At 41.4% G+C, this 17308-nt stretch overlaps 2 protein-coding genes across 3 annotated transcripts in view; one reads left to right on the forward strand and one right to left on the reverse strand.

The window, feature by feature from the left end:
* Positions 1 to 2825, reverse strand: part of GIT2 (GIT ArfGAP 2) — a 39174-nt gene extending 36349 nt beyond the window's left edge. Inside the window, exons 1-2 of the mRNA XM_006015271.3 lie at positions 2809 to 2825; positions 2583 to 2730 (exon numbers count right to left, since the gene is read on the reverse strand). Of these exons, the coding sequence (XP_006015333.2) occupies positions 2583 to 2730; positions 2809 to 2825 (165 nt within the window). The remainder of the gene's footprint in view (positions 1 to 2582; positions 2731 to 2808) is intronic.
* Positions 137 to 16170, forward strand: ANKRD13A (ankyrin repeat domain 13A). Of its 2 annotated transcripts, none has more exons than XM_025199441.1 (15): positions 137 to 1911; positions 2601 to 2733; positions 2924 to 3048; positions 3475 to 3520; positions 4291 to 4434; positions 4965 to 5160; positions 6378 to 6444; positions 8381 to 8462; positions 9309 to 9367; positions 10162 to 10292; positions 10630 to 10787; positions 11690 to 11794; positions 12615 to 12766; positions 13206 to 13273; positions 14129 to 16170. In XM_025199441.1, exons 3-15 carry the CDS (start codon positions 2959 to 2961, stop codon positions 14319 to 14321), a joined length of 1491 nt encoding a protein of 496 aa, XP_025055226.1. In that variant the 5' UTR covers positions 137 to 1911; positions 2601 to 2733; positions 2924 to 2958; the 3' UTR covers positions 14322 to 16170. The 2 variants fall into 2 exon arrangements, with proteins under 2 accessions (XP_025055226.1, XP_025055229.1); XM_025199444.1 differs by having other exon boundaries at positions 137 to 1906.
* Positions 16171 to 17308: the final 1138 nt, after the last annotated feature.

Consider the following 17308-nt stretch of genomic DNA (forward strand, 5'->3'; position numbering starts at 1 on the left):
CCCCACCCCTGGCCAGGGCTGGGGGTGTGAAGCAGGGGAGAGCAGGGCCCTCGGGAGCGCCAGGCAGCAGGATGAGTTCGCCGGGCAAAGCCAGCAGCAAGTACCCGCTGCACGTCTTGGTGTGGAATAACCGGCAGTCCCAAAAGAGTCCCGTGACGCACCCTCCCCGAGGACGCGGCCGGGTAGCTTAGCGATGCGTGGGACCGTCGGGCTGTTGGGGCTGCCGACGCACTATCGGTGATGAGAAGGGGCCGTTACGGGCAGGCACCGAGAATATGTCTGCAGAGATATCGCTGAACTTGTTAAATGCTGTCTGCTGATCTTGGGTGGGGAGGGTTGGGCTTGGACCCAGAGCCAAAAAACACGCAGATGTGATGGGCCTTAATGCTGTCTGCTGAGAGAGCGCCACCGCAAGCCCTGCGCAGCGACAGGTCTGCCGGGACCTGAGCAAAACTTTTTTTTTCTCAGCATGGCGTGCTCAGGCAGCCAGTAGCTCACTGAAAACTGCTGCTGTTTTCCTCGCACGCTCTTGAATCATTCTCTGTCCTCCTCTCCACTGATGGATGCTATGATTTTTGTTTTGCAAAGTCAGTAGTCCTTGCAGGTTAAAATACAAACGTCCCTTTTTTAAAGTTCTTTGAGCTTTCCAGGTGGAGACTTAGGGTCTCAATAGCTGAGTATGTTTGCTCCGGTGACAAAACGTACGTGATCGTCTTAAACCACCCAAATCCGGTAGGGCAGGTGTAAAGTGGGCACACCGTTAGCATTAAAATACAGACAGAAATGGGTTCGAAATCTGCATCGGAGCCCAAGCAGTTGAAATGATCCAGTTGTTGAGTTCAGATATTGCCATTACTGATTTCCAGTGCAGCTCCAAATACTGAGATCCTGTGGTGATAGATACTTTATTAATACACAGCTAAACAGCTGGGATTTGTGGCACGGGGCACCAGTTGGCAGACGCATAGCCTGTTAATTGTATTGTTCCTGATACAGTGGGTCCATGCACCGAGTGTCAGACAGTGTCACCTTGTGATGCTAATTAGGATGATTGTCTGCACTTTGCTGGTGCATTCTGAAATGCTAATATTTGTGTAAAGCTTGCTTAGGTCTTCTTTTTTTCTTCTTTCTTTGAGCGACTCTTTAGGATGCTGTGTACTGTATCTCTAATTCTTATAATCTCCAGTCTGTCTGCAATATTTATTTTACTGACACATTGGTTAGGGTGCTTGTTTCTTTATGTTTAAATCTTTATTAAAATAATGTTACCGTCTTTTAAACAGTTGTACCATAACTGGGAATATTTTGGCACTGGTTTATTCTGGTGATTTGCATCGTTGTAATTATGGCAATGCAAGAAGGTCCAGCTTCCTGCCCCCAGTGGTCTACAGCGCAAGTAAATGGACTACATTTAAAGGAAGGGAAAGAATACATGCACTAAGCTTGAAGTGTCTTCTTTAAATCAAAGATGTCACTTCTGCATCCTCTGTCCAAACTGCTTCTTGTGTGGGGCAGATGTGCTGTGTGTGGCAGAGGTATTGAAGGAAACTTGAGCCAGCCTCATGAAATGACTAATGCAATGCACAGTTCCAGGTTAACAGCAGAAGAGAAATGAAGATAACTGATCCAGAATCCTTGTTTTCACTGCATTAGGCACTACAGCTTGGAGAAACTGAGTGAAGATCGCAAGGACTGCTGTACTTAATCACAGCAGCGAGAGATGAGGATGCTGTAATTCAAACTTTCCTTACTCTTCGATCTTGGTGTTTCAGACTTAATGCTGTCAGATAACCATTTCAATTTGCATAATATTCCTATCTTATTCCACTATTGACTTTTCCCCTTTTCCTTTAGTTATAGATCTTCTTCTGTTTCAGATCTCTAAAGCTAGTAGTGAAAAATAGAAGTAAGGTATGAGTATGTTGTGCTTGCATGTTTTGGGTATTTATGCCTCATGTGGTTGCATTTCTTAGTGATTTGTATAGAATGTACTCACTCTCCATTGTCCTGTGTGTCTCAGTCAAACTGATGCTCTTTTAATTGCCATTTTACTTCCATATTCTCACTAAATGCTATACAAAACGTGCATTGTATAGCCTGTCACTCACTTCTGTGATTTTTGGCTGATTTAATGTTTTGTATGTCATGATACCCTCTAGTGGCCACTTTAACTGGTGACTAAATAAATCAAAGTTACAAAGTACAGAGAATGGAACCCTGCCATTTCCTGAAAAAATCGTGCCTGCAGATCAGGAGGGGGGAGGAACCTCATATAGAGCTGGCTGCTTTCTCTGCCTCCCAACACCCCCTTTTCCTCTTACTCCCAATCACTTTAAAAGAGTCCAGTCCTATTCCAATTGGATTTCTGTGAAAGCCAGGCTTGTAAGAGGACAATTAGGCAATTCAACAGGGGTATCAAAGCAAGTCATATAAGATAAAGTGACTGCAAACCATGAATGGTTCTGTAAGAATACATAATGCATATTGACCCATTGTAGCTTATCACTGAAAAGCTTTGTATTATCTGTCCTCGGTGTCTTCTGGTGATGGGGGTTTGATTGAATGGTCTCAGCATCATTTACCTCTTGGTTGTTCAACAGGATGTTGATCAACGGGATCCACGAGGCCGGACCTTGCTGCACCTTGCTGTTTCCTTGGGATACATAGAGTCTGCCAAAGTCCTCCTTCGCCACAAGGCAGATGTTACCAAAGAGAATGCCCAGGGATGGACTGGTAAGAGATTAGATCGCAAGTGGAAATTGTCTGTTAATAACCTTTGCGTTAAACCCAGCACCTCTGAAATCTGGCCCTGTGTGTGTCGTCATGGTCGTTGCATGGCATGTCTGCAACGTGTGTTGTAGGCGTTCTGCTTTTTGGCTAAAAACAAAAAATGCACCCACCTCCGTGTTTGGGTTTCTTTCAGTTTTGCATGAGGCTGTCAGTACAGGAGACCCAGAAATGGTACACATGATTCTGCAGCATCGGGACTACCAGCAAACCTCAATGACACTTGGAGGGGTTCCCGAATTACTCCAAAAGATTAATGAGGTAAATATTTAATGAAACCCGAGTTGCAGGCTGGTCAAATGCCCTTTTGGGAGCTGCTAGTTTGGTGTCAGTTAACTTAAATCAGCTTGGGGATCGGAATCAATTGATCTTAAGTCAGGATGATGGGCTGTTCAATTCAAAATGACCTCTCCATTAACTCCATGTAAATCCGTAGTAACTTAATTAAGATGGGTACAGTGGAAAAGTGATAAACTATTGCAGGACAATGTCTTGTTGTATGCCACCTTATTTTGATTAAATGTACTGGTAAGTTTTATCTGGGTAAATGTCACTGTGGGTGTTGTCAGTGACATCTCAGCCTCAAATGTTTCTTCTTTCTTAAATGTATATGACAAGTCAAAGCTAAATACTGAGTTAATATTCTCTCCATTTTTGGCTTATTTGAAACACCCATTTTTATGCTAGACTCCTGACTTCTACGTGGAAATGAAATGGGAATTCACTAGTTGGGGTAAGTGTCTTCTACAACCTCTCTTACCTCTTGTAACCAGTAGAAATGCATGCCAGTTTCAGACTTGTTGAAGTAAAAAAGTAGGTTTGCAAAGAAAATATGTATGTAGAACCTTTACTTTCATCCTTTCTCTCAAAGTTTGTTAAGCATGAAAGATTTCCAGCCTATTTTTCCTGCTATATAAACTGTTAGATCTTTGTTAATGCCTTTTTTTTAATTGAACCCTATGGCACTTATGTTGGTGGTTGCTGAAGCTTTTCTAAGGATTTAGCTGTCCCAGTGCTTTGTCATACATAAGGTGATGAGGCAAAAATTATGTGGTGGTGCCAACCAATTTAGGAAGCAGTTTATTCCTTCCCGTTGCAAAACTGATTATGTGCATTATGGGTGACTTCTCTTTCTTCCCAACCACTGAGTATTCACCATTGCTGGACAGAGGACAAAAAAATAGCTACAATTAATTATTTTATTTAGTGTCTCATGTCTTGCCATGTTCACCATAAGTGGGGAATCAATTCTGATAGTTCCTCTGTTCTTTGTTTAGGTATCAAAAAACAAACTAAACCAAGAAAGGCAGAGGTTCATAGCTCTTGGGACCAAAAGGGATCATTTTGATGATCTACTTTGACCTCTTGTGTAATGCAGGCCATAAAATTTCTTTAAGGAATTCCTGGATCAAGACTAGAACTTCTGGTTTGAGTTTGATCCTCCTACTCCTTTCTTTTCTGCTAAGGATTTTTATATTTGAATCTCTGTCTTTTTCTTTATAGTCCCACTGGTTTCCAGAGTATGTCCAAGTGATATCTGCCGCATCTGGAAAAGTGGTGCCAAGCTTCGAGTTGATATCACGTTATTAGGCTTTGAAAATATGAGTTGGGAACGAGGAAAACGTAGTTTAATTTTCAAGGGAGAAGGTGAGTATTTTTAGCCTGTCTCATTTATTGACTGTCAGACAGCATGAGGCCTACAATATTTTTCAGAGTACATGTTATAATGCTTAGCTTTATTTTCACATCTTTCACAGACTTCTTCATGCTGAGAAGTGCTCCATCTGGCATTTCAAGTTTCTAAGCAGAACAGAAGGGCTGAATTTTCCTTCACAAATTCTTCTGGAGCAAATATAGGAAATCAGATTAAAACTTAACTTTAGAACCACAGAAATAAGCATTCAGCTACATTATAGATATATATATTTCCCAAATGTATTAGGGTCTTTTAATTCTACTTTTCAAATTACTCTTAAAAATGACTTGGCCACCTACATAATCTGCTCATCCATCCTTACTAAGATCATAGTGGTACTTAAACAAATCTATCACTTGTCCCAGACAAATGCAAACCTGACAGTTTCCTTTGTCCTCACTGTCATCCCTTGTGTGTGTCCTGGACACCTCTTTACTGAAAGTTTGTAAAATCTAGTCAATTATATCTATTCTTTCAACAGATACTGGAGGCTGGGCAGAGCTAATTGAGATAAACCATGATGATAAGGTTGTCACAACAGAGCGTTTTGAAATCTCCCAACAAATGAAGCGTTTGACATTGGGCTCTATGACTCCAAAAAGGAAGGATGTGGAAAGACGCCTTACATCTCCTATTATTAATACTTGCCTTGATACAAAAAACATTGCTTTTGAAAGGTAAGATATTTAAGCTTTTCTTAATGAACAAATCCTCCACCTATGCAGGATTATGCTTGCAGTATAACTTTAAAAAATAATCTTGTAATAGATTATCTTGGAAGTAACCTAGAATAATACCCTAAACTGCATATTCCATTCTGTAGAGAATGAGCTGAAAATCATAACATTTACTTCTGGCCTTGCAAACAGTTTCCATTTGGTGAAGAGTCCTTTTGCACTGTAACACTTGCATTTCTATATTAATGGGGCCAGTTTTAATATCTTCTGGTTTCAGAAATATACACTTAATTGCCAACACAGCAAGAATGAACCATATGTGCAGTGCTGACGCTAGTTCACAGTCTGTGGGCTGACGTTGAGGATCCAATAATAAGGTTTACAGCTTCAGTTTTGACTTTGAGCTTGATTGATTTTTAGCTTAGTCCTATGTAAATGATAGTAATAACTGTACTAATACTGATAGAGAAGATACTAGTTTGATAGTAGAAGCACAAGAGCTACTTCAGTGCTGCACCTTTTTGGAGTGTTATGGGGTATGACAATACACTTAAGTATTGCTGTGGGAACATTGATTAACTGCAAAGCAAAAGTATTTATTAAAACATGGTGCAGAATTACAGCCAGTGTGAAAGATCAGCTGTCAAAGCTCATTAATTCATTCTATTGGATGGGTGAAGATTTTCTTCCTTGAGTGCTACTTGGGGAATAAAATTAAAACAAAAAAGCCTCCAAATCCTAAATCCTGCTAAAAGCCAGTGAATTTTAGACATGCCAACATTTACATTGTTTGTGAAAACCACCCTAAAGCTTACTGACAGCAATCAGCCTGGCTTCCCAGTTTCCAGCTGCAAGTTGCCAGATAAAATTAAGCTAGCATTGACTCTGACAGTTGTTCAGTGGCTCAGGAGAGGATGTGATGCTATCCAGAAACTCCAATTCCTTGTGGCTCAAGCTTTCCTGTTACAATCAGCCTGCTAAATATTAGCCTTTGCACTTCCATGGAGATATGAATAAGAACAGAAATGGACTCAGACTCATTTTTCAGCCTTAGATTGGAGAAAGATGTTTGTGTTTGTTGTACCTGTTTTCTGGGGCTTTGTCTGGTATCTTGCAAACACTGTTTGGCTGAAACATCATTAGAGAAAACATGGGTTGGAGGATAAATAGATATGGCAAGTTGTATATAGATACTTGTGGCGTTCACTTTTTATCAGAACTACATCTGGATTCTGGGTATGGAGGACAGAGAAAGCAGAAGGTGTAAATGGTTATGAAGCAAAGGTAAGAATCAATTCTTTACAACTAAGAGATCTAAAGCTAATTGGAGTGCGAATGTGATTGTTCAATATTCCCTGAGTATCTTAGCGTTAAAATCTTCCTTTAATGTCCACAACCTTCTTGATTTGCCACACAAACTGATACGGTGTGAGACATTTCAGATGGGATGCCAAATACCCAGGAGCTTTGCCTGTGGTTGGGGATTGAAGCAAGTGCTGGGAGGTGGGGATAGTGCCAAAAGGAGACCGGGGGGGGGGGCAAATGGCTCTGATCACAAGAATGTGTTTCCCTCCAGAATGCGGAGCTCAGCTATTACTTTAGTCTCAGCATTCTCACAGTGTCAGAAAGCAGTAGAACCGATTTAGCAAAATGTCATCGCTAGCCTTTTGCTGTTACAAGTTCCTTCAGTAGCTCTAATAGATTAAGACCGGCACGGATCTAGAGTTTGTCTTTCCTATGAGCCATATGGGGGGGAGGTTAGCATGCTTCCATATGATGGAATTCCCCCCGCTCTGATTTTAGTTTCTCAGAAGTTAGAAATACCAGGTCCTCCGTGACCTTAATTCACCATTTTGTGCATGTACATTAAGACATACTTTCTAATTACATGATCAGCTGTACTCTGGATATGTAAATTGCTAAAAACGTTGAGAAGCTTATGTTTTGTTTTTTCCAAATTGGACACACGCAATCAGTCAAGGTGTTTTACTTTAATCTCTGGTTTATTTGCCCATGTGAATAGACATAACGATAACACCCACACAGGCCCTTCTCATCAAGGCATGGGAAGGGAACTTCTCCGGTGTTTGTAAACAAATTGGGCACTACAGTGAGAGCACCACTGATCTTTAAGACAGCTCTGTTTAGTGTCAAGTAGGAACGATGCTCAATGAATCATGGAAGGAGGTCACATACTGAAAGATGAAGATAAAAACAGGCATGGGATACATATGATGAGCACCCTCCAGCCTATGCGCTGACTGAAGTGGGGTCCTGTGCAAAGAGGGGGATTATATGTGATCATATAAGAAGGACGTACCATGATGCATATGCACGAGAAAACAAATGTAAGACCCAGAGGCAACCTTAATTCTCTTGTTTCCTAACTTCCAAGTGCTTGGTTCTGCACCCCTGCTTCTCTTCTAACATGATAGAGGGGTGGTTTGTTTGTCTTGTAATATAATGGTTTGTCCAACTGTTCAACTGACCTGTGTGAAACCAAACTTGCATTGAATGTCTGGCATGACCAAAGACCTACACAAATGACACCATCTTACTGAGTGAGCCTGCTTTGCTTTGATTCAAACCTAGGTTTTACTGTTATTAGCCCTGCAGAACCACTAAGTGGAGGATCTCAAATTCTTTGTGGCTCTGCCTGAGGCACCTTCCGTAGCCTGCCTTCCTCCAAAGCAGCCCTGGCATGGGCGGTTCATCAGTAAGGCCGAGGCAGCTGCCCACTTGTCAGTCAAAATAAACATGAAATCCCTTTACAAGGAGCTAAGGCCTCTCCAGTATTGCAGAGGGCTCAGTCCCATTCCAGCTGAAATCAGTGGGGAAACTTCTTTGACTGCTGGTGGTGTAGGATTGTTCTGAAATGTCTGGAGCCAACTAGTTTCTTTATCATGTGATTCCAGATAGTCTCTTGTAAGTCTAGCAGCCTGCCCAGCAGATGGCTGTCTCATTCAGTTTTAGCACAGGACTGTTGTCAGGATTCATGACGCATAATACTTCCTGCACTTCAGAGCTGAAAAAGAATCAGTTAAATAGTCACATTGGACATTTTCCCCCTGGTCTCTGATATGGTGAAGGTGGGCAGATTCTTGCTTCTCCCCCCAGTTTCTTTTAGGTTTTGTCCTTGGTGTTTGGGCTTCTTTAAAGATGTCCTACTTTTATTCTTGGTCTCTTTTATACATATTTTTTCCTTTTCTTTTATGAAAAGGTCTATACAGCAAACAATGTGAATGTAGTAACACGGATCCGAACAGAGCATTTGACGGAAGAGGAAAAGAAAAGATATAAAGGTAATTTTCCCAGCGGTGGCTTGAAACTGAACAGAACCTTGTGCTGCTTTTGTGCACTGGGTGGCATGTGGAGTAATCAGCCTGGCTAATGAAAGCATCTTGCTCGCATTTGAGCCTCCCCTGCCAAATAATACATGCTGTGGGCTCCTGGGGGAGGGTAGAGTTCTTACCTGGTTCTGAAGTAAATCCAGATGTAAATAAGGATTATTGTCATAGTCTTGATTCCATTTGATGGGAGCAAGTGTCTGGAAAACTTGGTTCAGTTTTTTGTCTGAACTCCAGAAGGTGGAACCCTATTTGCACATTCATTATCTGTCCTGCTTATTGCCTGCCCTGACAGCCTGGTCAGACCTTTACTTCATGCTGGTTTCCCTTTACACTGGCTAAAGTTGCAAGATGCCCAGTCTGGTTTTGTTTTAACTCTTGAGTGCCTACACAGATCACAGTGGAGGGTGCAGAGAAGCCAGCTTGTAACCTTGCATAGGAAATGCCTGTTGCTTTTCGCTCAGCACAGTCTTTATAGATGCCTGGAAACGAGGCGTAACATTTTGTTGTCATACAGGCTCCTGTTAGTGATTTTGGATATTCTTCTCTTCTCCTGCTCTTCTCTTGTATTCCTCGTGTTCCTCCTCCACTAACTCTTGGGTTTATCTAGTAAAGTGCTTAGAGGAAGCTTGTCTGGCCTTGAAGATGATGCCCTTTGATTGAGCACTACAAACAAGACCATCTTCTGCCTGTGGAACTAAGGCCTCCCTGGCCCTGCAGTCTTGTGTGTGCTTGTGCACTACTGTGACGTGCCATTTTTAATAAGCCTGTTTGTTTTTTTTCCCCCTCTTTCTCCTTAAGCTGACAGGAGCCCTCTGGAATCCTTCCTGGGTACAGTGGAGCATGAGTATGGGGCTCAGGTGAGCAAAGTGCTTCTCTTTCCATTGATTTCAAAGAAGATCCCTGCAGTGTTGAGTAACTGACTTACTGGGAGTTGTGTGCACCTTATGGAAAAGCTTCCTCTTCCTTCATGTCCAGAAACTTAACTAGTTCAAACGCCAGCCTGTAGATGTACCTTGAGCCCCACCTGTTGCTGTAAGAGACAACAGAAAAAATGGCTTTGGGGGCAGAAATGCTTTAACAGCCGCACACTGACTCTTGGGGGTGTTGAGAGGAGAGAAGTGTCCTGGGGTTCTGCAGGGTATGTAGTGTTAATATTGGTGATCATGCTTAACAAAGATGCTCTAATATCTGTATAGGCATAAGGTGAATAGGGACTAGGCTTACCAATGGATGGCTCTGTTTCCTGACTCTCTTATATAAGGCATGTGTATCTCTTATTGATTTAAGTACTCTCACCAGATTGGTGTCATCAATGAATGATGGTGTGTGTGGGTAGCATTAGCACATGCGTATAAGACTGGGTAGTTTTTAGCTTTCAGTATTACATCTTCATAATGTATGAGTTAAAGTATGTATTTGGAAGCAGACTCTCCTGTCTGTAAAACTTTTTGAGATCTATACTTTGGATGAACGTGCATGTTCATCTGGAGCTTTTTTTAATCTGTCCTGTTTTTGTGAGTACACATGTCGTTACTGATTTAAATGGAGAGAGAGCTGTGTTACACAGCTGCCAGTTACTGCTCTAGAATCAGAGATGTAGGCTCATGCTTTTTGTAATAGTTACCAGGTTTGTGGTGGTTGATTCTTACAGGATCTCACCACCGAGTATGCCACAATAAACAACCCAACTGCTATTACTCTGGAGGAATACTTTGATCCAGAATTTGAGCTGAAAGACAGAGACATAGGAAGACCTAAGGAAGTCACCATTAGAACACAAAAGTGAGAAATAATCTTGTCTTAAATGCTTACTGTTTCATGTAAACTCCCCCTTTTTTCTTCAAGTGGGGAATAAATTAAGGGTGGCATTTTAAAATATGCTCAGTTGTCCTAATTCACGAAGCCAGTAGAAGCAGAGTTGGGCTAACACTGTACATGTCTTGAAAATGCCACCCGTAATACAAATTAATAGTGCCAGCCTTGAGACCCATTTAGTGCTAAAGCCTTGTAATCCATTCCGAGATGCTAGAAGTATTGTCAGATAATGCTAGGTATTTTGCTGTGCTGTGTTAAAAAAGTTCCAACCTTCTTGAAGCCTTCCTGTGCGACTCTGTTGCAGGTTTAAAGCCACGTTGTGGATGAGTGAGGAGTTCCCCCTTTCTCTTGTGGAGCAGGTCACTCCAATCATTGATCTGATGGCCAGAACTAGTGCTCATTTTGCTAGACTGAAAGACTTCATCACTTTGGAGTTCCCACCTGGATTTCCTGTCAAAATTGGTACTGCTCAGCAGCCTTTTCCCATGTATTACCATTGACAATCACACAACACAACACTTAAAAACTGGACAGAACTTGACACCTGAAAATGCCACCTGTCATCTGACCAATCTCTTCATAGGCAAATCTGGGAATATAGCCAAGCCTACCATGTATGCTGATAGTGTAGAGTGAGCTAGTTAGCTGGGTTAGTGTGAAATCAGGCTGAAGCTATGGCAGGGTTAACCATAATGGCAGGCTATGAAGCTATGGCAGGCTAACCGGTTCAGAGAACTGTATATTGACGTTATCATCGTTAAATCCACACTTTGAAAGTTTACACAGGGAAGTGAATTCCAAAGGCAAAGACAAACCACTAAGAGTTAGCAGTTGTTAGCCTCTTACTAGCCCAAGTGCTTTCAGTATGTTGTAAAATATTGTAAATGTTGTAAAATCTTAGGAGGCAGTCTGAGATTTAGGACCTAAGCTGCTGCGGCTTCATAAGTCAAACACAATTGTAAACTTCATTCAAATATCCATTGCAGGGCATGATGCAGAATACCAGGTGCTCTCTTCATGGACATGTTGCTTATTAAAGAGACTGCTGCATTTTGCTTTAGCTGCAGTTTCCAAATGATGTGAAGGCATGTCCCTGTCAAGAGTGCAGTATGAACAGCAACTGGTACATTGGAGAGACTTTATCCAACTTCCATAGAAATATAGTGAATGTCCAGGAATTGCATTTGTGCAAGACTAAGTGTGTGAGAGAGACTGCCTCCAGTTAACTTGACTTTCTCATGGACTGATGTGCAGTTCGTTGTCTGTGGAATGTATCTGCTAAATGTGTAAAAATGGCTGATACTGCTGTAAATCAGATGCAGCAGACCCCACATGTTCTCACAGAAAGTTTGTACTTCTTACAGAAATTCCCTTATTCCATGTGCTGAATGCTCGAATTACGTTTGAAAATGTCAATGGTTGCAGGACAGCTGACAAAACTTCATCGCAAGCTGCCGGAGGTGATCTGGGTAAGGAGTGTAAAAGTGTGGTGGGTATACACAATGGCTTCTTTTGTGCACTTGCTATAAATAATGGGGTGGGGTAAAGCAGACCTGTTACCTGGATGGAACTAAAGCTCAATCTACAGTAAATTGTAGTTCAGTCTGTACCAATCTGGAAAGCGTAATGCACGAGTATCCCTACGTATCTGGAATGTGTTTGCTAAACTGATTAACCCTGTTTGTCACTCAACGCCCTACTGAGATGCCTGAACTTTGGCCCTGGCATGTTTTCTAGATTGTTCTGTTAAGTGTAAATCCTTTGGATTTGGAATCAAGTGCTGTTGCCTCTCTTGCTAATGTGGAACCTGTTTGTGTGAAGTAGTGTTAAGGCACTGTCAGGATTGGTAATGGGGAGCACTGGATATGAATGCTGAGTTGTTCTGTGGGCATGTCATAAGCTGTTTTGTATATGTAGTCAGTGGGCGACTTGGCAAGTGGCTTGCTGCACTTCATTGCTGCTTATTTTTTGTGGGCTTGCTTTGCTCTCTCCCCCACTCCTTCCCAACTTGTCAAAATCCAGTTCAGCCTGCTTAGTTCTTTGGTGCCACATATTGGCTTTACTGGTTGTAAAACGTTCTGACATCAGTGTTAATCTGTTTTTCCCCTACCTGGTGACAGCAAAGTACTTGTAGTTCCCCATTCTGACATACTTTATGGGTGGTTTGTCTTAGCTTTTTGAGGGTTGGTTTTCATGTATTAAATTAAATGCAGATGGACTTTGATAACTGACTTTTGGGTTAACAAGCAGTAAGTGTGCATACTCTATGTATGTTTCTGGTTTGTACAGGCTCTAATTTTGAGGTTGACCAGTCTGTGTTTGAGATCCCCAAATCTTACCATGTTCAAGATGATGGTAGAAACATGCATGTGCAAGATGAAGATAATGAGATAATGCAGTTCGCCATTCAGCAGAGTTTGTTCGAGTCTACTGCAAATAAAGTAAGTCTGAGCAGCCAGCTTTTCAGTGTCTGTTCTTTCATCAGATAAAGTATAACATCAGGCCTGGGTTTGACTTATAAAAAGTTACATGGTGGCCTGTTCACCCAACAAATCATATGCCAACTCAAAGACAGCATCTCAGTTCACCTTTGTATTGTGTGGCAAAGCAGTATCTTAAATATTTGGACGTGAACTGCGTGTAGGAGGATTCATCTCTAAATCTGTACCAAGGTGCGTGTGTGTGTATATATATCTCCTGTGAGAATCTTTGCAAAAAATTGTGGGAAAGGCGTTTGAGAGTGTTTATCCTCCTTGAAGGTTCTTTTGAAACTTCCGAAATGGGTCACAGTAAGCATCAATAAAAGTCATATGTGACTTATGTAATTCATATATGAATTTCTAGCAGATCAGTTAATCATGGTGGTATCTTTTCCTCTAGGAAGCTTTGGGAACGCACTCCAATGGAGCAGTTGCTTATTCACCGGAATTTAATATACAGTATCAGAGGTAACTTAATTTAATTTATCTAAAATGTTTAAGCTTGTCATGCCAAATCATGGGTCAGTGTGGAAAGCAGTGCAAAGGAATACTACACTTCTGTATGTAAATATCAGAAAGCCTGAGCACTTGAGGCTGCAAGACTAGATGCCCAGATACCTGCTTTGTGATGCAAGAACATAGAGCAAAGTTTCCCTGTATAACAGAATTTGGCTTTGGTAGCTCAGTGCTAGGACTGGAGTTTTTCTTTGCTCAAACCATGATCACTTTTAAAAGCAAAGTTTCTTTACTTTTTAAAGACCGTTCAAGGTTCTTTACTTTCCTTGCAACAGCTGCTAATGCAGTACCTTTAACAGGACATTTTGATTCTGCTCTACTGACTATTTGACACTTAAAGAAAATGTTTTGTTTCTTTCTTAATACAAGTTATGTGTCCTGTATAAACAGAGGAGCAAATTTCTATTGACCCTCTGAAAACAGGCTGTGGTATATGCGGTTTCTTCCTCTTGCAAGCACAAAGAAATATTTTGTGCATGCCTTAAAAATGTTATCTTCCTGCCTATTGTGTACTGGCAGATGGTTCTGCTTATAAATGAGGTGTGTGTGCTTTAAGAGGCCTGCTGAAAACTGAGCCATTACCGTGTGGCACTTTCAGAGAGAAATGGATTTTGGATTGGAAACTTCATGACTCCTAGAACATGCTCCTTTCTGTCATTGTCCTAGCAATTGCTTCCTTTTCCTTCAGTAAAAGGAGCCTATTTTGCTGTTAAGTCTCTTGGAGAGAATGCAAGGAAAGACTCCATTCTAGGAAAAAAATGAAGTAAAAGTGGGATATATATCTCTTGGAACTTTTTCTCTCGCCAGGGCACTGCAGGAGAGCTATCTGACAAGTAATCCACACTCCAGCACCCCTGTCGTGCCTTCCAGTTTTGACAAAGACTTGCAGCTTGCCATGGAGTTGTCTGTCAGAGAACAGGAGGAGCGGGAGAAACGGCGCCATGAGGAGGAAGATGCAGAGCTTCAACAAGCTTTGCAGCGTTCTCTCCTGGAAAAGTAGGATCTTCAGAAATAGGGATGGCCAAACTGACAGCCACAGCAGATTGGAGCCGGAGGGTCACTCATGGGTGGCATCGGTCAAGGACATTCTCACCACCTTTGTCATGTCTTTAGGATAGCAATGTGGCTCAGAAAGGCTTCCAATCTCTGCATGCAGTTCTCCATCTTGATCCAAGTCCCCAGAGCATCATGCATGAAGATCTATAGTTTCTTTAGGCTGCAGCCTCCATGATTCAAGGTGAAAGCAGCTGGAGAACTTGGGGATCTGCATGTGGCTCCCAGATGACACTGTCTTGACATTTCTTGAAAGAGAAGAGTTGCACTTAAATATATTTATCCAAGAACAGCTGGAGACTTGGTCTGGGATTGGGATGTAGAAGTGCAGCAGAGTTTCACAACTCGCTGTGTGGGGAGATCAGAAGGATGATTTCCTCATCACCTACCAAAGAAATATTAATTTACATAGTCTCTTCTGAGTAACTCAAAGCCATTTGCTGTTTGTCTCTTCCAGTTCCCATAGGGAGGAGAATGTGAGCAGTACACTTTCATACTGACAGGTGTTTTCCATTAGGTTTGGATACACATGGCCTAGAGAAATCTCTTTTCTTCAGCCACTGACAATTTAACATGCAGCCATGCTTTATTAATAGGGATGATATTTAAACTTGAAAGAGTTAATCCAAGCTAAAGGGACTCATTCAAGATTAAGCCAAGGCTTTCTTGCCACAGGCAAAACAGGTAGCTAATAGAAATTTTATATGGTAAAATGGGACCATCTGTCATAGTAGCAGTTTCTCTCTCGTGATTCAAGACCAGCTAGTTCACACAATCAAAGAGGGCAGCAGGAGAATACATAATAGAAATAGGTGCTTTTTAAAGATCCATTTTTTTTAGTTTGTGCAGGCTGAATTCATATGGCAAGAAATGAGGTGAAATTTTGATGTACACCTATTAGTAAGGAAGTTAATAGTTCTTTGTCATCTGAAAGGGAAATGCATGTTGCTTTTTTAAATTCAAATGTACATCCTTCATGTGAATACATATATTTTTTTAACTAAATCTTTTTATTGATTTTAAGACAAGCCAGTACAGTTACTCATAAAAATGGTATCAACAATAATACAGGAGTATATTTTAGCCAACTTTTCTCAGGACTTTATTCATATTGTATATTTTTAGCTATTTTGTTTGCACTTTGCTCAATGTACACAGCATTTGTGCTGTGACTGTCAAACACATGCCATCAATACATACTGAACACCCTTAATGTCTTAGTGTAATCAAACATATTACTGAGCAATATTTGCTACTTCTGGCAGGCAGAAGTGCAGAGAGCCTAGGGTATGTGTGATCTGATTCTGTACTTGTTACTCAGACAAAACAAGGCAGCTGGATCAGGTTCTGTGTGACAGACTATTATCCAGTGTAACTCGCAATAGAACAGACATGACAGTCAGTGGTAAGAGTTAGTTGGTAACTTCAGACTCTGTTTTAACCTTCCTAATCATCATTTCAGGTAACAGTCTTACTACAGTTCCTCCTATGTATACTAGGACCCATATAATCAGCACTATGTTGTTTCCAACTACGCAGCTTTCAATTTGTAAAACTAATTTCATCCCTAAATAGCATATTTGGTATTGGCAGTTACACTGTAAGTCATTTACTTAACCATAGGCAGCAATATACATTGGAATGATTGTTCCTCTTTTGGAAGAGAATTACTGTGCCATTCACAGCTGCATAAAAGGGACTAAGCCTTGTGTTTGTATTTTTGACAAGTCACGAAGTATCAGATAAATTTTCCACCTCCTTACACGGAAATAAAAGCACTACTCTCTTTGAAAGCATTTGTCTGGTTTTCTAATGGGTTATTTCTGATAAGCGCTTTGGTAGTTATAGGGAAAACAAGATTCTCTGTTTCTGAAGTGAAGAACGGGCAGGCAGAGTTGTTGTTGAAGCAGAGTTCTCCCCTCGGCCCCCGAGAGGAAGGGGGCCTTTTGAGTGGGGGTGGTGGGAAGACCCAGCCAACGCTGTTCTAACAGGAGGATGGAGCAGCAAGAGCCCAGGAGCCCCGGATTGACTCTGTGGCCTGTTCCCTGCCTGTGGAAACTGGGTCTGCTCCTCTCCTTCCGTATAGTTCCATAATGGAATGGTTTTTTGTTTGCTTTTAAAAAGCTTATGCATTTTGGCGGGGTTGGTATAAGATGTACTATATAATCTTACTTTGGCTTTTAAAGTATACTTCTAGGGATGAAATCCTTAATTACATGATCACATATTTTTACATGAGACCTTTGCTTCAGTTAATAATCCAGGATAACGGCACGTAGGGAATGGAACAGCTGTGTCTTGTGGAAGTGGTGGCTGTCTGCAGAAGCCCTGCCTCGTATATCTGCATGTTGGCAGTGAGTGAAACCAGCAAGTCCAGAGAGAGAGTGCATGGTCTCACAGGAAAGGCAAATGGAATGCCAGCTCAACTGATCCTGCCTCTGCCTCTCAGGAAAATGTCCAGAGCTATTTTTTATTTTGTTGGCTTGTTCATTTTTCTTTCTTGAATGCTTATTAATAACCCAGCAGCTGTTTAACATCTGCATAACCTCTTAGAATTCACTATATGAGCTTCAGAGTTTTTGTGCAGTTACTAATGTGAAAACTTTTAATTTGTGCTCGTGGCAGCTCCTCATTTTCTAGAAGCAGAATGCCCTGCTCTCTCAAAATACTCCTCTTAAATCAACGCCCAAGTCTTATTCTCTTTGGCTTTATCAAAAGCTTCCTGATTACCAGAGGCCTAGCCCATTCACAGACTTTGATTTGGAGCTCAATACCTTTTATGTTCCTTTGAATTGTTTTCTGTTGCAAACAGTCTTGCACTGTACACATGAATAATTCTGTAACTCCTACCTTGAAGCACAATAGCTGACATCTGAAATTTGTTAATAGGTATGCGCTTATCCCCGTTTGATTTTGGGGGGGGGGCTTAAATAT

This window comes from Alligator sinensis, unplaced genomic scaffold, assembly GCF_000455745.1.
Source record: "Alligator sinensis unplaced genomic scaffold, ASM45574v1 scaffold628_2, whole genome shotgun sequence".
NCBI classification, from domain to species: domain Eukaryota; kingdom Metazoa; phylum Chordata; order Crocodylia; family Alligatoridae; genus Alligator; species Alligator sinensis.

Excerpts from the sequence above, each read along its gene's own strand:
- ANKRD13A (XM_025199441.1), top strand. The coding sequence starts at position 2,959 with ATGGTACACATGATTCTGCAGCATCGGGACTACCAGCAAACCTCAATG. Across the intron at positions 8,463-9,308 it reads GGAAAAGAAAAGATATAAAG|CTGACAGGAGCCCTCTGGAA; the intron begins GTAATTTTCCCA and ends TTTCTCCTTAAG. Across the intron at positions 13,274-14,128 it reads TTTAATATACAGTATCAGAG|GGCACTGCAGGAGAGCTATC; the intron begins GTAACTTAATTT and ends TTCTCTCGCCAG.